This window comes from Myxine glutinosa, chromosome 1 (genome assembly GCF_964187855.1).
Source record: "Myxine glutinosa chromosome 1, kmMyxGlut1.1, whole genome shotgun sequence".
Lineage (NCBI taxonomy): Eukaryota > Metazoa > Chordata > Myxini > Myxiniformes > Myxinidae > Myxine > Myxine glutinosa.
Genome location: NC_136261.1, coordinates 18,537,011 through 18,556,654, shown reverse-complemented (window position 1 = coordinate 18,556,654; position 19,644 = coordinate 18,537,011). Strand labels below are relative to the sequence as shown.

The 19,644-nt window shown below is 34.0% G+C and overlaps 2 protein-coding genes across 3 annotated transcripts in view; both read left to right on the top strand.

The window, feature by feature from the left end:
* The window catches only part of LOC137421561 (uncharacterized), an 86,967-nt gene that overhangs the window by 62,564 nt on the left and 4,759 nt on the right, over nt 1-19,644 (top strand). The window lies entirely within an intron of this gene.
* LOC144889701 (uncharacterized) lies at nt 517-18,939 on the top strand. Its single transcript, XM_078770884.1, has 5 exons — nt 517-758; nt 924-2,085; nt 18,097-18,297; nt 18,491-18,507; nt 18,733-18,939. The coding sequence occupies exons 1-5, from the start codon at nt 642-644 to the stop codon at nt 18,937-18,939; spliced, it is 1,704 nt and encodes a 567-aa protein (XP_078627010.1). The 5' UTR covers nt 517-641.

Below are 19,644 nucleotides of genomic sequence, written 5' to 3'. Positions count from 1 at the left end.
CTAACCTTTTGACATGTTATCCTTATTCATTAGACCACTTAAACACCTGTGATCCTTCTGACCTCATGGACCTTTTAACCTTTTACTCTTAATATCATCTGGTGAATATAACCCACTCAAACAACGACCCTACAAATATTTGTTTATGCGTGGGAAATAATTTAATTCTCCTACAACTCTCTTCACCATCTAATATATTAACAAAAAATATGTTTGAGTTTGGTTCTTTATTAAGATATTTTAACTGAGCTAAGATAAAATGGTAAACCTCCCTCAATGTTCTTGTTTGAGCACCTCCAGTGCCACATACCATTTTTTGGTAAGCTCCGCCCACTTTTTGGTAAACCACGCCCATTTTTACTAAGCCCCACCCACTTTTTGTTAAGCCACGCCCACTTTTTACTAAGCCCCGCCCACTTTTGCTAAGCTCCTCCCACTTTTGCTAAGTCCCACCCACTTTATAAACTCTTCAGCATTGTATCATTTCCAGGTAATACATTACATCATTTTCAGGGAATTTCCATCACATCATTTCCAGTTAAGACACGCCCAGGGAATTTCCACAGGAAGACACACCCAGTCCTTATAAAAGGCACCGACCACACAGGCTTTTTCAAACACGCTTTCTGCTTCACTTGAGAATGGACTACTATGCCGAAATGGAATGGGATAACTTTGCTATTCCATGGAGTCCTACTACCTGTGTAGAACTCAACCTTCAGATTGATGAACTGGACTCGAACCTCTTATCAATGGAGGTAAGTTTGTTTATTTATTTATTTATTTATTTAATTTTTTTTTTTTTTTTTTTAAGATGAGACTCGTGTAAGAGTTAACAAAGTTTATTTTAATATTCATAGAGCTTGATTTATACAAATAAAAAATATTGTATTAAATTAATACATTGTTATTTTCTTTCACAGGAAATTGTATCTGAGATACGAAATGAAAATTCTGCTTTTAACACAACTTGGGATGAAGTTATTTTTTTGTTTGAAGACATTTTGAACAACCAAGACCCCCAGAACGAGTTCTACCTTGATGACCCAGCCAAAGAGTTATACCTTGGAGATCCACAAAATCCTGAAAAAGAGTTTTACCATGATGATACTTGTTGTGAGTTATCAAAACAAAACCCACTGAACAAGTTCTACCTTGATGAGCCAGAATACAAGTCATACATTGGAGACCCACAAATTTCTGAAAATTGGGAAAGGAGAGTTCTCCCTGATGGTCCGCAGTTATACTATGTGAGACACATCATAGAAACCCTAAAAAATTGGGCAAGGAGAGTTCTCCCTGATGGTCCGCAGTTATACTATGTGAGACACATCATAGAAACCCTAAAAAATTGGGCAAGGAGAGTTCTCCCTGATGGTCCGCAGTTATACTATGTGAGACACATCATAGAAACCCTAAAAAATTGGGCAAGGAGAGTTCTCCCTGATGGTCCGCAGTTATACTATGTGAGACACATCATAGAAACCCTAAAAAATTGGGCAAGGAGAGTTCTCCCTGATGGTCCGCAGTTATACTATGTGAGACACATCATAGAAACCCTAAAAAATTGTGAAATGGGAATTCTCCCTGATGGTCCGCAGTTATACTATGTGAGACACATCATAGAAACCCTAAAAAATTGGGAAAGGGAAGTTTTCCCTGATGGTCCGCAGTTATACTATGTGAGACTTATCACGGAAACCCCCAATATTTCTGAAAATTGTGGTTTTACCTTGGGGACTTGGAAAGATGGTTATATTTTTGGAGACTCGGAATGGGGGTTTTGTTTTGATGACTCGGAATGTGATACCTATCTTGGAGGCTCAACAGGAATGTGGTTATACCTTGGGAACTTGGAAAGTTGGTTTTATTTTGGAGACTCTACCTGTGGGGTTCCTCTTGGAGACTCTTTGGATTCTAAAGCAATGAACAATGTTCTTTATTTAATGACGCTTGATTTAAGCAATATCAAGAAAGTTCGAGGAAGAAAATGCTGGAAAATTCTTTCTTCCCATTTCTACTTCTTCAAACTTAAAAGCCTTGAAAGACAGAATTGGAGGAAGAGGAAAAAAAAAAAAGAAATACGTATTTAAAAAAGAAGAAAAGAAAGATTATGTTAGGGTTTGGGTGGGATTTTGAATGTGAGGGTTAGGGATGGGGTTGGGTTAGGGTTGGGATTTTGAATGTGAGGGTTAGGGTTGGGGTTGGGTTAGGGATGGGGTTGGGTTAGGGATGGGGTTGGGTTAGGGATGGGTTGGGTTAGGGTTGGGATTTTGAATGTGAGGGTTAGGGTTGGGGTTGGGTTAGGGATGGGATTGGGTTAGGGTTGGGATTTTGAATGTGAGGGTTAGGGATGGGTTGGGTTAGGGATGGGGTTGGGTTAGGGATGGGGTTGGGTTAGGGTTGGGGTTGGGTTAGGGATGGGGTTGGGTTAGGGATGGGGTTGGGTTAGGGATGGGGTTGGGTTAGGGATGGGGTTGGGTTAGGGATGGGGTTGGGTTAGGGATGGGTTGGGTTAGGGATGGGTTTGGGTTAGGGATGGGGTTGGGTTAGGGCTTGGGTTGGGTTAGGGTTTGTATATTATTATGACTCACTCGCACATACACACACACACAAAAGTTAAGCCCCAACTAAAAAGTTGTGGGATTCTGTGTTTGGGGTTCACAGATTTAAAAACGTATCCCCATTATACACACACAAAAGTTAAGCCCCAACTAAAAAGTTGTGGGATTCTGTGTTTGGGGTTCACAGATTTAAAAACGTATCCCCATTATACACACACAAAAGTTAAGCCCCAACTAAAAAGTTGTGGGATTCTGTGTTTGGGGTTCACAGATTTAAAAACGTATCCCCATTATACACACACAAAAGTTAAGCCCCAACTAAAAAGTTGTGGGATTCTGTGTTTGGGGTTCACAGATTTAAAAACGTATCCCCATTATACACACACAAAAGTTAAGCCCCAACTAAAAAGTTGTGGGATTCTGTGTTTGGGGTTCACAGATTTAAAAACGTATCCCCATTATACACACACAAAAGTTAAGCCCCAACTAAAAAGTTGTGGGATTCTGTGTTTGGGGTTCACAGATTTAAAAACGTATCCCCATTACATTTTATTTATTTATTTATTATTTTCAAGGGTATTATCTGCTTACTTGTGTTTTTTGTAATTCTTGTGAGTAAAATGAACCCAAGATTTCTTCTCCATTTAAATCATATAATTTGTAGGTCCAAGGGACTGTATCCATTACATCAATGATTTTAAATAATTCACGAGTCCATTTTTGTGTATAACCTTTCTCAAAATGACTTTTCCATTTGTATATTCTTACAATATCACCAACTTTAAACTTGGGCTTTCTCAAATTAATCTCCTTTTCATATTCTAATTTTGTAAATGTTTCTGATGGTTTTGATTGTGTTGATGAATGAACTGTATTATTGTAATTATCTACAATATCCTGAATTAAATACACCCATTTTTGAGAACCGAGTTGTGTGAATTTTTTATATAGTTTCTCTTTCAAAGTACGATTAAAACGCTCAATAACAACTGCCTTTCCTTCATTAAAGGTGCTGTATAATTTAATACCCTCCCCCTTAAGAAATTTCATGAATATTTTGTTATAGAACTCTGTTCCCTCATCAGTCCATAACTTCTTTGGTTTCCTTTTATCCCGATCAAATATTAGCTTAAAGGCTAACATTAAAGTATCACCCCTTTTATTTTTTAAAGGGACAACCCAGGCAAATCTACTCCTCAAATCAATAACGGTTAAAGCATACCTGTATCCCCTGTCATTATTCAATTCAATTAAATCAGCGGACCATATGTGGTCAGTGTATTTAGAATAAACCTTCCTTCTTTTAAACTTTGTGATTATAGGTTTGTGTAATTCTTCAGCCAAAAGCTCCTCAGTCTTGATGACATCATTAGAGCCTAATAGTTTTTTGAGGAATAACCAAGACCAAGTTTCAATTTAGCATTTATCAAATTTCTCACAATAAACCTATCAACTTTCTCTCTCAACGTTGGATTTTGTATCAAAGACAAATTATACAACATTTCGCTGTCGGCTTTATGTTTTTCAGTCAACGTAGTGGTTTTCCCATAAGCAATATCATGCTTCATACACACTTCGTCAACCCTATTTGTAGGTTTAGACCAAGGTTTAGGATTGTCAGCCTCATCTAATCTTTTATCCAAGTTTGTTCCTGGACCACAGAAAGAATACCCTGGAAGGTGTAATTCCCCTGGAATTCCAGTTGTTGTAAATTTACTTCCTGACAGAAACTTTTGTATGTCTCCTCCTCTTTTAGGAGAGATGAATTGGCACTTTTTAGAGCCACATACTTGACATATTCCTTTTTGATAAACTCTATTATTTTTAGCTTTAACATAAGAGATATTTTTAGATTTAGTTTTCTTTTTACATTTGAGACAATAACTCATATTTATTTATCAGAAAAATTCCGACAGAGTATCAAAACCTTTTTGGTTTTCAACATATACATTTCAATCTTTATTTTTAAAACATAAAGAATCCTAAGGAATGCCTTCACTCTCTCCTCCATTTATTTACAAATAAAAACTAACTAAAGTCAATGACACCAACATCATCAATCACATAATCTTTTCCTTCTTCTTCTTCTTCTTCTTCACCACTTTCTCGTTTAAATCTCCTCCCTGAAATTGAAGACATTGACGTTCTTATTTTTGAAACCATTATCTTCATAAGAGTTGTTAATTCTTTAATTTCCTCTTCGGTGCGTTGAGATTGATTTATTTGCTTTAATACACTCAATCTTTTATGAATCTCAATGATTTCCATCTTTTTATATTTTTCCTCCCTCTCTCTTTGCTCCCTCTCCTCCTCCTCCATTTTCTCCCTCTCCTCCTTCTCCTTTTTCTCCCTTTTCTCCCTTTCCTCCTTCTCCCTTTTCTCCCTTTCCTCCTTCTCATTTTTCTCCCTCTCCTCCTTCTCCTCCTTTTTCTCCCACTCCTCCTTCTCCTCCCTCTCCCTTTCCTCCTTCTCCTTTTTCTCTCTTTCCTCCTTCTCTTCTTCAACTCCTTCCTCATCCCTTGCTACCCTTGAGTTTGAACCCCAAAGAATATTATACATATACTCATCTGGATTTTGAGATATTCTTGTATCTATAATTATTTTTCTCATAATAGGATACCAATAAGATTTGTTGACGATTTCTAAAAGAGTTTTATATTTCATAACTTTGAGAAGTTCATTTTTATTTAATATTTTAAACAAGTCTCTATTTGTGGGTTTAACAATATCAGTATAAGGCCAGTTTTTAATGACAAAATTCCCATGTATATGCTCCAAATCATAAGGTATGTAATACCGAGCACCCTTTTCTTGTAGGTATCCTTGAATACAAAAATTATAATTCTCTTGTAGTCTTCTTCCTGCCATTTATGTATCAGAAATATATGTGAGATTAATATTATGACAGGTAATACCACCCCATCTTCCCACTACCAAATCGGTTTGTATTCCTCGGCTTTCTATCCTTATCTCATTACCTTCCTTCTTTGTCATGCGAACCATCGCTATACTATCATATATTTTTCTTTTCTTAAAATCACGTATTTGTTGTTTACTAATTGTACTTCCACATAAATCCTTATCCTCACCAAGTGGATAATATTCTTCTTTACGAGACTGATTTAAATCATGTAGGTCTTCTATGTTTATTGAAAAAGACCAATTATACCCTAAATCAGGCATATCATACCCCCATTTATTAATTCGCATATTAACTAAATGTCCTTCTTTATAAAATTCAATTGTAAGCAGGTAGTTAAATTCAATGAGGAAAGGTGTATGGTCAGTATAACCAGGTGTTGTGGTTGTAAATTTTACTTCTTTCACAAAACGTGCTGTTTTCTTTAAAAATATATATTGTGATAAATCACTTAATCTAATTAAGTCATTCGCATCTGTAGGGTTTGGATAATTGATTAATTTATAAGTATTCTTCATATTAATATTTTTACTTACACTATATTTTTGTCGTTCAGCCTGTGCCTTTGTATAATAATTTGATAAATCAATATCCTGAGAGGATTTTCCAAAGATAGAACCATCTTTTCCAACATAAGTCATTTATATTAGATTAAAAATGATATCATAAAAATTTTCATTATTGTTGAGTTGAAATAATACATATAAACATAATTGACCACAACATTTAGAATTAATTTCTTGAACTTGAAATGTTTGATAAACACCATTCTGTAAGAATTGTATTACTTCAACAGGTGGTGGCATACCATAACTATCAAAATAATATTTATCCTGACTATTATGAATACAAACCCAATGAGAACCATTCTGTGTGTCTAAATTCATAATAATATTCTTTGTATTCTTATTTATATGTATTAATTCATCTCTCATACAGATTACCACATTATCAATTTTTAGTGTTTTACAATACTTGGCTAGTTCTATATTTGACGTTGTATTCTTTCCAAATTGTTTAAACCATTTATCCATTTATTTATGAGAAAGATACAATCCATTACCCCGTTTAGTTAGTTTAACACCCGCTTGAGCGATAGAGGAAAGCATATCACCAACCAACAATCTAGCTTTATCAGGTAGACTTTCAAGTTTTTGAGCAAAATCTACAATTACACCACTTCCACTAATTTGTTTCTCCAACTCCTTGTTATGTCTTTCCAATTCTTTTTGAGCTTTTAGTTGTGCCTTCCTTTCGTTAGCAGTTTTTACCGCTGCTGAAATACCACCAGTCAATGCTCCCGCCGCACTTAAACCAGCAAATAAAGGAATTAGAAACGGGAGAAATCCTCCTCTTGACTCGTCTATTGAATATTTCTTTAACATAGGTTTCGTCATTTTAATTTTAAGTGATCCAACATCATTTAGTGTTTTTACTTGTGTGTGTGTGAGTAAAACATCAATTCTTACAGCTCCTTTTCTTTGAATTGTATTAACATTAATAATACAAGGCTTTTGATTTTGAATACAAGATGTTAATTTATTAAGATTGATTTGATTAACATATACCCCTACCATTTATTTATGAGAAAAAACCTATGTGATATTAATCATAACACCATTATCTGTATTAATCTGTAATTCTGTTTCCTCCAAAAGCAAACAATAAGCATCAACTTCTTCATTCTCCCCTCTTTCAATGTATAGAGAAGTATCCACTCGATTAGACTTTATAGTTTCCTTTTGAGAACTCAGGTCAATTGCGTAGATTGTATATAAACCTTTAAATGCAACCATATCCAAAATAGGATCATTATTACCATTACTTTCACACACTTTTTGGTAGGACTTGTAGGCTTCCGCATAATCATTTTTTTCCCAATCAATTTCCAATCTATCTCGCGGATAAAATGTGCCATCAAGAGAAACCCGAAGTTGTTTCACCTTTGCATTATCACTCAGGGCATTATTCTTATTAGTACCGTCCTCTCCATCTGGTTTTTTAAAAATGAGCCAGAGGTATCGTGGCTTTCCTTGAAGAACACCTAAATTCCAAGTGTAGGTAGTGTGTTCCAGTTTAACGTGTTGACATCTTCTTTTAAGGTATGATACATTTAGCGGTTTCTTTGAGTTAAGTCTTCTATTTAACATCTCCTCCGTTTTAAGATTAGGAGTATATTCATTGATATACCAACACAAATCATTAATAACAAATTTATTATTGTCGCCAAAAGCATTTTCAGCCCCAAAAAGCAATCTATTTACATTATCATTCCTTTGTAGTTGAAATCTAATTTTAAGACCATACAAAACTTTATCATAATCACAAAATCCAAATATACCTTTAAGAGGTACTGCTACGGTAAAACTATTCTCAGCTTTTGCGTCATCATTATACATTGACTTCCTTTGACTATAACCAGGGTCTGTGTTTGTTCCCGTTGACATATCAGGAATAAAGCCTTCAACAGCTCCCTTACCCATTCTATCACCAAACGAATATAGTGTAAATTTCATCATTTCAGATGTAGCAGAGACATAATCAACCGCTTCAACCTCTTGTGTTCCAATATACAGGCGAACACTGTCAAACATTTTCCAGAAGAAATCATTTACGAGTGTAGCATTAGTATTATTCGCAGCCTTAGTGAATTTAAATTTACACAGCAAGAAACTATCAGCTATATTCAAGTAAGTTTGTTGATTATTTATTTCAAAACTTTTTGTTCCGTTTGAATTCCAGTCGGTTCCTGTAATAGCATTTACCTTAAAATAGTCTTCCTTTTTAGTAGAGTTTGAAATGATAATCATATCATCCAAATCATAGATACTATCAATCGCTTCCATACTTGTATTTATATAGTATTAAAATTGTTGAAACCCTGACCCAAGTATTTTAATGATTTTTTGTCGTTCTTGTGAAGATAGTTGAGTTTTACCTTTTTTAATTTCTTTGATTGCTTGTAATTTATGGGACTCCTTTTGAGCATCTTTTATACTCTTTACAACACCTGCTACATTTCCCATGAGAGAAGCAGTTGAACCAATTAGGTCTTTATGTTTAAGAATGGTTGAACCAATACCCATTAGAGTATCAATTATCCCATCTCCTTTATTTCGAAATTGATGACCCACACCCCGTTGTCTCTTAGGTTTATAGTATCCTTTACCCACATACCTTGTATAGTCTGGTGAAAGGAACATGCCCTCCCCTGTAATTATTTTATATTTTCCCAACTCGTGTTTTCTTACAATAACCATTATTTATTTATTGAAAAACTTCACGTAGGTGAATTCTGATGGATATAATTTCATCATTAAAGGATATCATACGATTATCTTGGTCGGTTATCCTAAAATTTACTCTGTATATGGTTTTTCCTGACACAGGTAAATAGACAAGATTTTTTGGTTCCATATTAAATTTATAACCAATCGGGGTTGAGTATGCACTGAATGAAAATATTGTATTTGTTCTTATTCCATCGTTATAAGCACCATCAATCAAATCACAATGAATTAATACTGAATTTATACCGGAGGATATTTGGATAACATTATCACTGTAAAACGTCCCGTTATTTTCAATCTTTTTTGAAGAGAAACCCAATAGCTCTCTGAACGAATTTTCAATCGTGAAATCAACTTTATAATTATTTTTCAGTTTAATAGTTGATTTTGAAGTGTGTGTTTGAATATCTATTACAATATTTTTTGGTTCATCACCTTTTTCTTTCATAAGGCGAGAGACTTCTGAAGATATTTGAGAAATCTCGTAAGCTCCAGGTGAAACAGTTATAGTTTTGTAGGCAGTGCCTGGATTATAACTAAACTTGTTGTTTTTCTCTGTGATATTAAAAAGGGTATTGTAAGTTTCCATTGACAACAAAGATGCCTCATATGAGGTAAGGGGGTCAAGTTGTAGTGGGTAAGGGAATGAAGCTGTGTAATCGCTCGTTGTGAAATTAAAACTAAGAATTGTGCTTCTCATCTTATTTAATATCTAATAAAATATCTTTGTATTGACATTTATTAATTATTTTCATGTTCATCAACTGATCTAAAATGGCTGAGGATTCATTAAAACAATTGTTGTTTCCAGCCTTCTTACTACCTAATAACAATAATAGCCTATTAACTAATTGTGATGGGTCATTTGGAAGAAAACTAACACCCGAACCAAGCTTACTTAAAGCATCAATAATATGTTTCTCCTTCTCATTCTTCTTACTTTTACCAGCAACAGAAACTCCATAATCAAGTGTATTTAACAACTCAATATATACCCTATCTTCCTCTCTTTCCATATCAAGTGGTTCCTCAAAATATTTTGAACCGCTGAATCCGGGGTTTGTTAGAAGAAACATTAATCTTGGAGTTAATTTAACATTTGGTTGAGTAGAACTCAAGAACATCAATTCATCATTAAATATCAATACCTTTTCTTCCACAAGATGAAACACTGCTGGTTCTTCTGTTGGAATGAGACCTGCTCTGGTTTTTGAACCCGCAGAATATTCATTGTTTTGAAGAGCTTCCACAACATAATTAGGGGGTTGATTTACCTGCTCAAGTTTCCGAAATAATCCCTCGTCATCATATTCTAATTCACCAAGTTCTTGTTTTGTTATCTGACTAAAATCTTTGAGCATTTGAAGTTTTTTCGGAGTAAATTCTACCGTGGGAACTGTAGGGTGTTGAGTTTTCAAAAGTGGTTTAAAGAATTTCTCTTGTTTTCTTTCAAAGGCTTCTTCACCAGTTAGTTTCTGTCTCCGTTTCTTCTTTATCTCTTCCTGTTGTTTAACAACTTTTGAAACTAATTGTTGATGTTCCTTAAACTTTCTTTCTCTTTCTTCAGTATTCATTTTCTGTATTTATTTATTGAAAAATATCATTTAGTATCTCATCTTGTTTCACAACAATATATTTATATTTTCCAATCGTGTGTTTCATATAATTTTCAAATTCTTTTTTACTACATAACGTAGAGCAATTATCTCTCCAAAAATTATTTACATCTATTGAATTTAACTTAAATAAAATAAAAGTATTGGCATTGTTTCTTATTGAGCGTCGAGGGAGTTGAAAATATGATTGACTAAGATATATACAATTACAAGAAGAATGTCTCCCTCTTGTATAGTAGCTATCCATTACTGTTTGGTTTCTCTCATTAACACAATCATCAAAGATGACAAGGTTCTTTTTTGATTTATCTAAATCTTGAGGTGAAGGTATATCATCCGTATTATCACTGAGAATACAAGTTATGGGTTTCGATTTTGATTTCTGTGTATCACAAAATAATTGTATTATATCATCAATATTATAATCATTTAGTTTGTTTTGAAGTTTAAATAAACCGATAATGTCTTCCTTTTTAAGACCCGCATTAAAACCCTGTGAGAGTAGTTGATACTCGGGTTGAAAACTTGACTTTGTAAAAATTATTAAATTATCATAATCTAAAAAATTAGAACCAAGGAGCATCTTTAAAAGTAAACAGGTTTTTCCACATCCGCTTGAACCAACTATTAGACATCTCAATGAATTTGGAATGTTTTTATGGTTATTAAATTTTATCTTATTTTCCCAAACGGGTAAAAAATCATTCATTTATATATTTGGAAAACAAGTTATCCAACTTTTTTTGAGCTATTTGAGAAACTCTATATTTTATCCTGAGTTCGGGTTTAATTTCAAAATAATCCATTATTTTATTTATATAGTATCTTGTATTAACATTTCCATTAAAATTATTTTGAATAATAAATATCATTAAACCCTTATACATTTCCTCAATACAATTAGTCTCTTCCCTTGAAAGAAATGGTGTATTATCATCACAATACTTAACATTCATCTCTCTTATTAATCTTGTAAAGTAATTCATTTTTGGTTCTAATTTAAAAGAGTTATATATTTTTTTATATTTCTTATTATCATTAATTAAAATTAAATCACAGAAAATACATTGTTTATATGAATCCTCATCATTAAGCCCCACTCTATCACAAGCCGGACAATTCTCTAATTTATCATATGGAGAGTCTGGAAATTCTAAATATCCTTCAGAACTTATCATATTTATGTGGTAAATTTTTACTTAAACTAAATGCAAGTTTATTCATTAATAAATACAATGTTTCAAAGCACAAAAGACAAATTTCAATCAATCTCTACTTCGGTGGAAGATATAGAAAAATATGTCAAAGATGTTAAATTGAACAAAGATAAATATGGAAATTTTTGGGTAAAACCAGTTATGGAAAATAACATGAGCCCCTCTATTTCATTTAAAGGAAGAGCTCTAACTATACCTGGAAAGACATCCATTAAAGTAAATCTAACAAAAGTTTCTCCTCTACTCCTGGCAATTTATTCAAAGCTTGAAAAAGTGATTGACCACGATACTTTGAAAAAGAATGATAAGACCATTAATAATTCTAGAGGAGACATTTGTATTTTCTTTAATAATCCAAAGGGTGTAGATCTAAGTAAAATGAATGATGTTAATATTTCTGGTGAAATGTCATTTCGTTCTATGATAGTTAGAGATTATTTAAAGATAACTTTTGATATAAAAATTGTAGAGATTGAATCTGTTAATGAAAGAAAGTATATAGATATTGATGGGAATATTTTTCTTGCTAATTAAATATGAGTCAATACAGCAGTGAAGATTTTACTATTTCATTGAACTTGGACGATGGTGATGATAGTATTTCATTGAACACAGATGATAGTTATGATACTAATAGTTTGTGCTCAAATGATAGTTATGAGAGTAGCTTTATTGATGACTCTGAGTATGATTCTGAGTATTCATGTGATAGTTATGACTTAGATGATTCTGAGTGAAAAAGTGTTTTAGTTTAAGCACAGCGATATATATAAAACGGAGCTGTAAAGCTCAAAAGTGTTTTATTTTAAGCACAGTGATATATATAAAACACCACGTTTTCTCACGCTATAAATATGGTTTATTGTGATACTTGCGAGAAGGAAGTAAAATATTATAAACAACATATTCTCACCGCAAAACATACATACAACATTTTAAACAAACTTTCCCCTCTTCCACCTGAAACAAAACACTGTTCTACATGTAATAAAAATATCCTCAAGAAAGGCTTCAAAATACATCTTAAAACAAATCTACATTTATCAAATTTTATCACAACTAAAAACTCTGATGGAGCATTCAAAGGACATATTAAAATAAGAGTCTTTAACTTCAAACCTCCTGAACCAGAGTCTATAGTTGATGCTGTAGAAATAGTTAAACCTGCTGTTCAAACGTTGATTGAAAAAACACTAAAGGAAATGAAACCACTTAAATTTTATATGGGAGTAAAATTAGAAATGACAAAGGATGAAGGAGTTATAGATGCACCATACATGAGAACTGAGCCACACTTTATATCTTCATATCAAGATTTTAAAACATCAGGAGTCTATGATGAACTTATTAAACAAGAGCAAGATGTGGATAATTCAATCGTAGGAAGTGGATTCAATATAGGAAAAATTATTTACATAGACATTCATATTCTTAAATCAGATCCTCTAAAAGCTTCTTCTTACATTGATTTACCCAGTGTTATCAAAAATAGAAAAGCAGTTATCAATATCAAAAATAAAGACAATAAATGTTTTCTCTGGTCTATTTTAGCACACTTACATCCTCCACATTTTCATGATGAAAGAGTATCTCATTATAAAAAATATGAGAATACATTAAATACGAAAGATCTAAAGTTTCCGATGACTTTAAATGATATTCCTAAATTTGAAAAGATGAATAATTTATCAGTTAATGTTTATGGTCTAACAGAAACAAACAACATTCAGGTTTTAAAGCTTTCTGACAATTGTAAACAAACTCATATTAATCTTCTATATTTTAATTCAGACGAAAATTCACATTATACATACATCAAAGATATTGCTAAATTAATAAAACCACAAGTCTGTAAGAGAACAAATAAAATATATATTTGTTTGCGTTGTCTTAACTTCTTCAATTCACAAGAAAGATTAGATAAACATTCAAATTATTGTGGCGAACATAAATCAACGGTAATCAATATGCCTAAAGAAGGCTCAAAGATCACATTCAAAGATGAAAATAAAAAGATCAAACATCCATTTGTTATATATGCTGATTTTGAAAGTATTTTAGAAAAAATTGATACTGCTTCTCAAGATCCAAAAGAATCATACACAAATAAATATCAAAAACATACTCCTTGTGGTTTTTGTTATTATATCAAATCATCCGTTGGTGATAAATATAACAAGTTAGAGATGTATAGAGGCTCAAATACCCCAGAGGAGTTTGTGAAACGACTAGAAAAAGACTGTGTTCGATTAACCAAGATAATGAGAGAAACCAATAAACCAATGTCCTTAACAAGTAAAGAAAAAAGGGAATTTATAAAAAACAATGTCTGTCATATTTGTGAGGAGAAAATTGGTAAAGGTCTAAAGGTTAGAGACCATTGTCATCTCACTGGTAAATATAGAGGTCCGGCTCATCAAAGTTGTAATATTAATTATCAACTCCCCTCTTTCATTCCTGTCTTTCTTCATAACAACGCTCATTATGATACACATCTATTTATCAAGGAACTCTCAAAGACTTCTGGAAGTATCTCAGCAATTCCAAACACGGATCAGAAATACATTTCATTCACAAAAACAATTCACACATCTCCTATTACTCATATCAGATTTCTTGATACATTTAAATTCATGGCAAGTCCATTGGTTAACTTGGTTCAAAATCTAAAAGAGTTTCCATGTCTTTCAGAGTATTTTTTAGATAAAGATTTTCTAACACAAAAGGGAATTTACCCCTATGACTATATGGACTCATTTGAGAGATTCAATGAAACACAACTTCCTTCAAAAGAAAATTTCTATAACAAATTAAATAATAGTCATATATCTGATAAAGATTATGTACACGCACAAAATGTTTGGGAAAAATATAACATCAAGAATCTTGGCGAGTATCACGATTTGTATCTCAAAACTGATGTGCTTTTATTGGCCGATGTATTTGAAGCCTTTAGATCTGTTTGTCGCACTGGATATGGATTGGATCCTGCTCACTACTACACAGCACCTGGATTGGCCTGGAGTGCGATGTTGAAAATGACAAAACAAGATTTGGATTTGATAACCGATGTTGATATGCTTTTGATGATTGAAAAGGCAAAAAGAGGTGGAATTTCACAAGTCTGCTCGAGTAGATACGCAAAAGCAAATAACAAATATCTTCCAAATTATGATCCAACGAAAGAGAGTTCTTACTTGATGTACTATGACGCGAACAACCTGTATGGCTGGGCAATGTCTCAGGCTCTTCCTTATGGAAAACTTAGATGGGTAAAGGAAAAAGACTACAAAAACGTTTTACAAGATGTATGTATCTCTACACAAAAAGAATTGGATGAAGAAAAAGTTGGTTATTATTTTGAAATTGATTTAAAATATCCAGAGGAACTCCATAACCTACACAAAGATCTCCCATTTGCTTGTGAGAAAGCAAGTCCAAAGAAAGAATGGTTGAGTGATTATCAACGATCGTTTGATATAGGTGAATCAACAGAAAAATTACTTACTACATTATATAACAAGAAAAATTATGTTCTACACCAAAGAAATTTGCGACAATATTTATCAAAAGGTCTAAGAGTAGAGAAGATCCATAGGGTTCTAAAGTTCAATCAAAGTCATTGGTTAAAGGGGTACATTGATTTTAATACACAAAGAAGAACAGAGTCAAAAACAGATTTTGAGAAAGACTTTTATAAATTGATGAATAATGCGGTCTTTGGTAAGACTATGGAGAATGTGAGGAAAAGACAAAATATCAGACTATCAACATCTTGGGAACAAGCATCAAAATTAATTAATAGACCGAGTTTTACTCGAGCTGAGGTCTTTACTGAGAACTTTTGTGCGATCCATTTGATTAAAGAGAGTATTGAAATGAACAAACCTATTTATATTGGAACAACAATTCTTGATTTATCAAAGTCATTAATGTATGATTACTTTTATAATAACTTGAGGAAGAAATATCAAAATGATGTTAATCTACTTTATATGGATACAGATAGTTTTATTTTGAAAATTAATACCAACGATGTTTATTCAGACATGAAAAGAGACATTAATATCTATGACACGAGTAATTACAGTCCAGAGAGTGAGTTGTTCTCTTCTAAAAATAAAAAGGTGATTGGAAAGTTCAAGGATGAATTAGGAGGAAATGTTATGAGTGAATTTGTGGGATTGAGGTCAAAGGCTTATGCTTATAAATACATTGTGAATAACGTTGAAAAGACTGATAAGAAGTTAAAAGGTGTAAAGAAAAATGTTATTAAAGAAACAATAAACTTTAAGGATTATTATAACTGTTTAACAACAAAGAAAGAAGAGTTTAGAAAGATTAATGGAATAAGAAGTTATAAACATCAATTATATTCAGAAGAGATAAATAAGAAAGCATTGGGGGCTTTTGATGATAAGAGGTTTATTTTAGAAAATGGAATTGATAGTCTCCCTTATGGTTATATAAGTATATAAGTGATAAGATATATACATAAGTGATAAGATATATATAAGTGATAAGATATATATAAGTGATAAGTTAAAAGGGGGGGGGGGGGGGTTGGGGATTTTAACGGGCTACCGCCGCCTTTTTTACTATTATATAAATGATAGAACCAAGTATCAACCAGACTAAAGAGTGGAGGTGTAATCAACCTTGGTATATAAATGGAAAACATAATGAATGTGAAAAATATCAAATAGGTATAATTGAAAAGGCAACTGGTAAAAAAGTTCACAAAACAAATAAGAGAATTAATTTAAATACCGGTGAATTGGGTAAAAAAGATGGAAATATTTTTGAGTGGACGGAAAACTTTGATGGTTGTCAGGAAAATATATACTTTAATTTAAAAATGGTATGTGGCACTGGAGGCGCTCAAGCAAGAACATTGAGGGAGGTTTACCATTTTATCTTAGCTCAGTTAAAATATCTTAATAAAGAACCAAACTCAAACATATTTTTTGTTAATATATTAGATGGTGAAGAGAGTTGTAGGAGAATTAAATTATTTCCCACGCATAAACAAATATTTGTAGGGTCGTTGTTTGAGTGGGTTATATTCACCAGATGATATTAAGAGTAAAAGGTTAAAAGGTCCATGAGGTCAGAAGGATCACAGGTGTTTAAGTGGTCTAATGAATAAGGATAACATGTCAAAAGGTTAGAAGGTTCGTAAAGAACAGGGTGAGAGAAATATAGGTGTTTAGGGGCAATGAGGGAGGGAAAGAATTAATATGGAAGTGAATGGGTCAATGTTTGAGTGGGTCAAAGATTAATCTGCCAGATGATATGTAGAAGAAGGATGATAGGTCTATAAGAGAAAACAAATATTTGTAGTGTTTGAGTGGTCTAATGAACAACATTAAGGATAGGTACTACAGACAAAAGGTTCATAAAGATGAGGGTGGGAGAAATAGAGGTGTTTATGATTTTTGAAAAAGACAAGGGGGTAAATGACATTAGATAGGGATTTCCCATGTTAAACGGAGGTGTCCCAGAAGCAACATTATTACACTACTGCCGTCGGTCTGTGTCACCATTTTTCTCAGAGATGGTTGAGTGGATCTTCGTCAAACTTTCAGAGGCTCATCAGTGAGTGCCTGGGAGTGTTTTAGGCAAAAAAAAAAATTGGGGAAAAAAATGTTAGTTTTTGGGGATTTAAAAAAAATCTCTCCATCGTGCCTAAGCCTTTTTGATTAATGACAGCTATATACAAGTACACATTCGCATAAATAAATACCAAACAATTACCAGACATTTGAACACAAATAATCAAACAATTCCGGAAGCGGATGAAGTTGGTGGTATGGCTTCTTCTTCCTGAACGTCATCATACTTAACTCAGAAACGTGATCAACGGTGCACTCAGCAGCATATATTCAAAGAAAAGGTAAAATGATGATTTGACATTTGTGATGATTCTGATTTGGATGTAATTGCTTTTCCATTATATTTGCCCTCATTTCAAATATGTTAACGTTTCTTTTTCACTTGAGCAACGCCGGGTACTCCAGATATAAATGCGTATAGACTTTACTCGGGATACAAATACAACTTTGTCTGGGGGGTAACATAGGCTATGTGGCCGCGGCCTCATTCGGGGGCGTGGGGGACCGGGGAAGGGGAGTAAATTCTCTATGTAAATGTGTACCGCCACCTGGTGTTGGTGGCAGGGGGTATTACAATTTCCTTTTTTACCTGTGCAACACTGAGGTTAAAGCACTATTTGCATGGGTAAATTTTTCCTCCTACCCTTCCACCCCCTCCCCCAAAACGGAGGGGCCTGTCGAAGCCCCCCCTCCAAAGATGTATATGTAGTGTACCTTTCCCCTCCCTCTCCCCTCCCCCTTCCACTCCCCCACTCCCTTCCTCACCCCTCCCTCTCCTGCCTCCCCTCCCTGCCCCAACAGCAATGCCTGGTACTCCTGCTAGTTTATCATAAATTATGTAGAATTATTACAACTTGCTCCACCAAAAAAATAGACACTCAAAACATGAGCACCTTACTTACTACCTTTGGGTTTTTTGGCATTAAGATTGCCCATTTTCTAATGTTCGTCGATTATTACAAAGACGTTTTTACCTCTGCCACCGATGGTGGATGGAGGTTGTTTTCTCCCATGTTTATCTGTGAGCAAGATGTCTCAAAATTGTGGAAGGTTTCGGATGAAAGTTGGTGGACAGGTTGGGTGTGTGTCAGACGAATTGATTAGATTTTGGTGAAGATCCGGATACGATACTTTTTTTTTTACTTTTTAAAGTGGTACCAAAAACTATGTCTAGCATGATATTTCAAAAAGTTGTGGACGAGTTTTGATAAAATTTGGTGGATGAGTTGGTTAGATGACAAGAACAAGCAGATTTGATTTTGTTTCAGGTTCAGGTCCGGATCTGGTTTGAATATGATTAAAAATAGCCAATTTTGGATGATAGAAATAATAAAATTAGGCATGAGCTTGATGTGAGCATAACTTCATCTATTCCGTTAACTGCAAAGGTTTATCGCTATTTAAATCCAATAATTTCTCATTTTTGGGGTTTAAGTTCTTCAAATATTTCTTCAAATGGTACTTCATTAGAGAACTTAGTTGTAAGCATTGTTGGAATTCACCATCACAGTTGACTGGAGGCATTTCCACAAGAGATAAGGGCTTCAACAAGAGACGCATGGTTGGCCTTCACTACTGTCTGGCTCCATGCTTTGCTCACTGTTTTACACCTGTGGTATCCAAGGCCACCTTATTTACTGGCTTGCTGACCTCCTCTTACATGAACAATCTTACACGTAGCTCGGTGGTATCCTTTCATCTCCTCTGCTGCAGTTGAGAATGGATGGCCTTGTGGTATTGTCTTGAGTACAGTTTTCTTCCTCCTCTATACAAATGACCAACATGAAGATCTGTAGAAAATCCTCTTTTCCACATTGTTTCAAATTCCACATTATGGAATGTCAACCCAATGATGTGCCTATGTAATGAATGAAGGAATCCCGGTGATACACTGGCAGCACCAGTATGCCTCACCAAACATCTGGAAAGGGTGATGTTCTGCTTTGACACTTGTGGTATGTCATTCAGTCCAGGCAGATCTTACATTCTCATATTGTCTTTCATAAAGAATGTTGTAGCAAACCTACCTACCTACTTTTTTGAACAGCCACTCAATTAATTACTTAATTTATCCTCAACCATCTCTGTCTCACCATCAGTAATGACCTGGTAGACCATATCCGAGCTGACTTTGAAATCCAGCTGCAGATTGGGTATCCTTCACCACGCATAGTCTTTCCTTGCTACATCTGAACTTCTTACAACCGACGAGTACTTTCTCTGTATCTCACTGGAGTACAGCTCCTCCCTATTGGTGGTACACCAGCTTCACAACTGATACACCGGCTTTTCTCCCACTTCTCTGTTCTTGCTCCCGACTCTTTCACTCCAGCTCCTCCAGGACTCCAACTCAACTCATGTGTTCCTCTTTTTTTCTGTGCCTGTCAATAAAATCCCACTCAACCCTCCAAGGCTTCAAGAC

What these genes read in the sequence shown, in the direction of transcription:
- LOC144889701 (XM_078770884.1), top strand. Translation starts at nt 642, where the DNA reads ATGGACTACTATGCCGAAATGGAATGGGATAACTTTGCTATTCCATGG. An exon ending in CGAACCTCTTATCAATGGAG is followed by an intron (nt 759 to 923) that starts GTAAGTTTGTTT and finishes TTTCTTTCACAG; the next exon opens with GAAATTGTATCTGAGATACG. An exon ending in GAAAAAAAAAAAAGAAATAC is followed by an intron (nt 2,086 to 18,096) that starts GTATTTAAAAAA and finishes CCAAAAAAATAG; the next exon opens with ACACTCAAAACATGAGCACC.